A 4,277-nucleotide genomic window follows, 5' to 3' on the forward strand; every position below is an offset into this window, starting at 1 on the left:
CCAAGGGTAATATTTTATTTTATGTTTCAATCTTTTATTTATTTATTATGATCTATTCATAGATATTGATCTTTCCAATTTGGCACCTCCTGAGACAGAAGTCCCTGCTAATGGGTCTTCCCATTCTACTGGGGGTATTTTGTGTGGGCGTGCTGTTGGAAATTCGTTCAATATAGGTGACTCCATTTATGATGCGCCACAAGAGGTCAGACCCCTTTCTAATGGTCGCATTAACATCACAATCGTCCAACAACCTCCTTCTGATGTTGTTATCGACAATGCCACATCACATCTAAATGTCAAGTCCCCCTGTTTTGAGACATTGGGCCCACTTCTGAAAAAGGTGGCCAAGAGCTATTCCCCTGTTCGCAGTAAGTGTTTGACTATATATAAATATACAAAGTTTAATAAAGCTTCATCTCAGATCACAATTATCGTGTCTATATTTTGGATAAGAAGCAGTGGTCCATCATGGGCCATTACAATGTAGTAGTTGAGGATGATGAGGATGCTATTTGGGAGGAGGATGACATTGGTAAAGTTACACATATTCTTCTGGTATGTTTTATTGGCTATTCTTGGCTTAAATTTTATTTAAATTATGTCTAGGAAAACGACCATGAGCAAATGGTCGCTTCTGCGATTCCACCATCATTTCATCAGTGCTCTGTCTCTCTAGGCTCTCATTCAGGATCTGTTCCTCGCTCTTCGTCTGTTGCTTCTGATTCTCGTGGACAGTCTCGGGCATCATCTATTAGTAGATCTGAGGTGACTGGTCCTTCAAAGCTTTCTAGTGCCAACAAAGCACTTCTGTTAGAATATCTTGGGATTGACAGAGATCTTGCTTCTCTGGATAAGGTTGGGTTACAGTCAGCCTATCAGAAGTTTAAGGCTATCATCAATGCTACACCTAAAGTTATGGGCTTGAGCAAGGATGCTGAGTGGAAGTCGCAGTTTGATGATGGAGCTGCCTGGGTTCCCAACATTGTTGACTTTATCCATATCTTTATCGCTAAGACTCAGTTCTACCAAGTCTGGAAGCCTACATTCCTAAGAGCAGAGGAATATCCAGATATGCGAGACTGGCTTAATGAGGAGGAGGATTGCCTTGCTACTGAGGATTTGTGGGACTTAAGGAGCAGTCGAGTGCTGAGCTTTCCTGATTTGAAGAAATGGCTTGACAAAAAAGATCGTGAGGGAGAGTTGAAGAAGCGTGGTGATCTGAAGGGGAAGAGAAAAGCTCCAGACAGTCCCAAGAAGAATCGTGATAAAGATAAACATGTGGAGCAGAGAAAGCACAAGAAGTTGAAGCAGGCAAGGGTTAGGGATTTGGATGAGGAAGCTTCTGACACTGCGGGCCCTGGCTTATATATCCACTGGGAATAATGTGAAAAAATGGGGTAGATATTAATAATAATGCTACCTTTTAACTACCGGAATTAGTTGAAAGATATTTAAAATCTTTTATTTCATTTTATCAATTTTTTTTCGTCGGAATTATTAAGAATTACGTGGGTGGATAAACTTCGAAGATATTGGAAGAAGATATTTCTACTAAAGGCAATCCATATGTGCACAGAGAATATGTGGAAGATATGTGACACGAGGTGAAGAACTTCCCAATATAGCAGTATTCTCGGATCTAATTAAACACCTGCTTGATAAGGCTACATTCGCTGGACGTCAGCACTTGCTTCCATCTACGACCTCGTCGCAGCATACAACAGCAACCAAAGCTCAGCGTTCAACGTTCAACATTCAAAATGGACACAGGAACGCGCCCAGCAAGGAGATCCGCAGTTTCACCCAACGTGAGGACCACATTCTCTCTTATGCAAATTTTCAGCTAACAAAGCCTGCTTCAAATTTCGTTCCACTACCTACAAAAAAACCCGACAGACAGACAGAAGGGCGAGCAAGGTAACGATAATGCGATGCGAAGACTTTCAAAACCAACACGTGAACGCCGCCGGAAGGGGGCGGGATAGAGGGCAACGAACAGATACGCTACGGACAGCTGGCGTTTTGCGTTTACAAGCTAGGATAGGCTCGTGGTGAGTAATAAATGCACCCAGGCCAATGCTTGCAACCAGCCTGCGAGATTGCACTTTTCCGCCGGCTGACTTAAAATGGCTCTTAATCTGCACCTCTTGGCTGCGGCGAGCGTTGTAGGGTGAAGTTCAACATGAGCGGGGCCCCTTTGCGTTTGAAGTATGGATTCACAATTCTCAGGGAACAGCCAGTTTGTCCGTCAACATCTCCTCCGAAAACTCTCGCCGTAAAACTTTCTATTTCTTCGCTGCTACAACTCTCGAACTCGCATTCGACAGTTTGTATAGCATCCCACTTCTCTGATGGAAACAACAACCATAGCTCGATGTCAACCCTCCAGCGACCAAAAGGGAGTCTTGTCCAAGCTGTAATTTGAAACGAAACGAATGGATGAGCAAGAATCCTGATCAAAATCGAGCACTCACAAAAGATTTCTGCGAAGTACTCAGAACTATCCTCTACCCCCATCCCCATGCTTATTCGACTTTCCCTGACCTAACCCAACCTCGGCCCTATCTCGCCTCTCCTACAGCCCGGAGTCCTCATGCAGACGCCCACTACGCCCTAGCATTTCCACGGTTTTCCTTTCTCAGATAGACGGCCAATTATCTTTGTCAGCCATCTTTTTACGGAGTCGGAACTTCGACAAGCTGGTGGAGGTGAAGACGATATCTTTTAACGGTCAGCAAGCAACCTGTTGTGTTTGAGCCAATCTGATACCTTGATATAGGGGAGGGAATAGTTATGTCCCGGGAGGGAAGACATCCTTGGGCGATTGTTGTGCCCTTCGCTCTACCCGGTGAAAAGATTTGTGTGCATACCTACCGTCAAGGCCGCCTGCATTCATATGACGACTTGCCAGAGGTCATCACGCCAAATGCTGAGCGCAGAGACGACTCCAGAGTACTTTTTGTGCGTGGGTTTCCGTGACGTGCGCAGAAAAATTGACACTTACCTTTTCGGATTAGATGCTATCATACGATACTCGGCTAGATCTAAAGCGCGACGTTGTCGCTAAGGCATACCAAAACTACTTCAGTAAATAATCTCTCTACAGCTCTCATCATTTGGTACTAATGCTCAGAACAGAAATTCCTGAGCCGTCAATGCCGCGAATGCTATCTATGATACCCTTGCCCCTGCAGTACGCCTAACGTACCAAACTAACTCCTCACTTTGATACCCCCGAGGACGGTCGTGTATGTGAGCTGTAATGTGTAATGTGCACATGCAGGCTAGGGATGTTGGAAGTATTTTGAGGGTGACGGAGGGGAATCAGGAGGGGAGGGAATTCGAATATTGCTCGAATATGTGCATTGTATGTGCATGTCGACTCTTGAGTCTACCTTGATTTATTTTGCTCACTCATCCTTTCCTCTTATGTACCACCATCACCACTTTTGCAAATACAGACATGGAAACTACAGCAACCGCTGACAAGTTGGATTTACCGTTGAATGCGCAGATAAATAGAGACTCAGAGGAGGAGATTTGCTCTGGTGTGACAATTACGGATCTGTCACACGTCTCAGCAGCCACCAACGCCGACGTCCAAATCTCTTTCATCTCCAGAAATTTGCCCTCAATTCTCCCCCAATCACGCCTCTAAGGAGGGTTGAGAGTGATACAAAGGTCTCTTAACCGCGACCATACTTTTTTTGGGTCGAAACAACGCATTTTGGTGACAGCTCATGAGGATACCAAAACGTGTACTCGTTGAAGTCTCGGAGCAAGGGATTGATACAATAATGTGCGTGTTTAGATTATAGTTCGTAAGAGACGATGACGACTGATACGGGCGTACAGCACTATTTCACGAGTCATAGGAGGACGATACCTAGACGGTATCTTTCGCTTTCGCAGTCTCTGTTTTCGCTGTGGAGAACATCAAAAGCGAAATTCGCATCACCCCCTCCTTTCGAAGGTTCCGCTTACGAAAATACGGACATGGACACCACAGTAACCGCTACGAACGGGCATAATCACGACCCACCGCAATCAGAATCACAAACATAACCGCTCTCTTTCGATACAGACATTTTCTGGATGTATTTTCTCGCCCTCTTACCACCCGTCATTGGTGCTTTGCCACGAGTTGGACTCACTGTTCGATGACGAGCTTGATGAGCGTGTTGCTAGGTTTGCAGCTGAGTCTGGGGGAGTGGTGGATATCGTTAAAGTGAAGGACGAGGTAGAAGGTTTGTCGTTTTATTCATACCTTCGCA

At 45.1% G+C, this 4,277-nt stretch overlaps 2 protein-coding genes across 2 annotated transcripts; both read left to right on the forward strand.

Annotated features, from left to right (window-relative positions):
- Positions 1-62: 62 nt before the first annotated feature.
- LACBIDRAFT_336212 (uncharacterized protein) lies at positions 63-1,386 on the forward strand (the record flags this gene model as incomplete). The annotated part of the gene is made up of 4 exons (XM_001891146.1): positions 63-134; positions 177-371; positions 425-558; positions 610-1,386. Coding segments are annotated over 4 exons (1,176 nt in total), but the record flags the coding sequence as incomplete, so codon positions are not given.
- A 1,410-nt stretch (positions 1,387-2,796) lies between these two features.
- LACBIDRAFT_309577 (uncharacterized protein) lies at positions 2,797-3,098 on the forward strand (the record flags this gene model as incomplete). Its single annotated transcript, XM_001891147.1, has 2 exons — positions 2,797-2,964; positions 3,021-3,098. 2 exons carry the CDS (start codon positions 2,797-2,799, stop codon positions 3,096-3,098), a joined length of 246 nt encoding a protein of 81 aa, XP_001891182.1.
- Between the last annotated feature and the right edge of the window lie 1,179 nt (positions 3,099-4,277).

Source organism: Laccaria bicolor, genomic scaffold (genome assembly GCF_000143565.1).
Source record: "Laccaria bicolor S238N-H82 LACBIscaffold_412 genomic scaffold, whole genome shotgun sequence".
NCBI lineage: Eukaryota > Fungi > Basidiomycota > Agaricomycetes > Agaricales > Hydnangiaceae > Laccaria > Laccaria bicolor.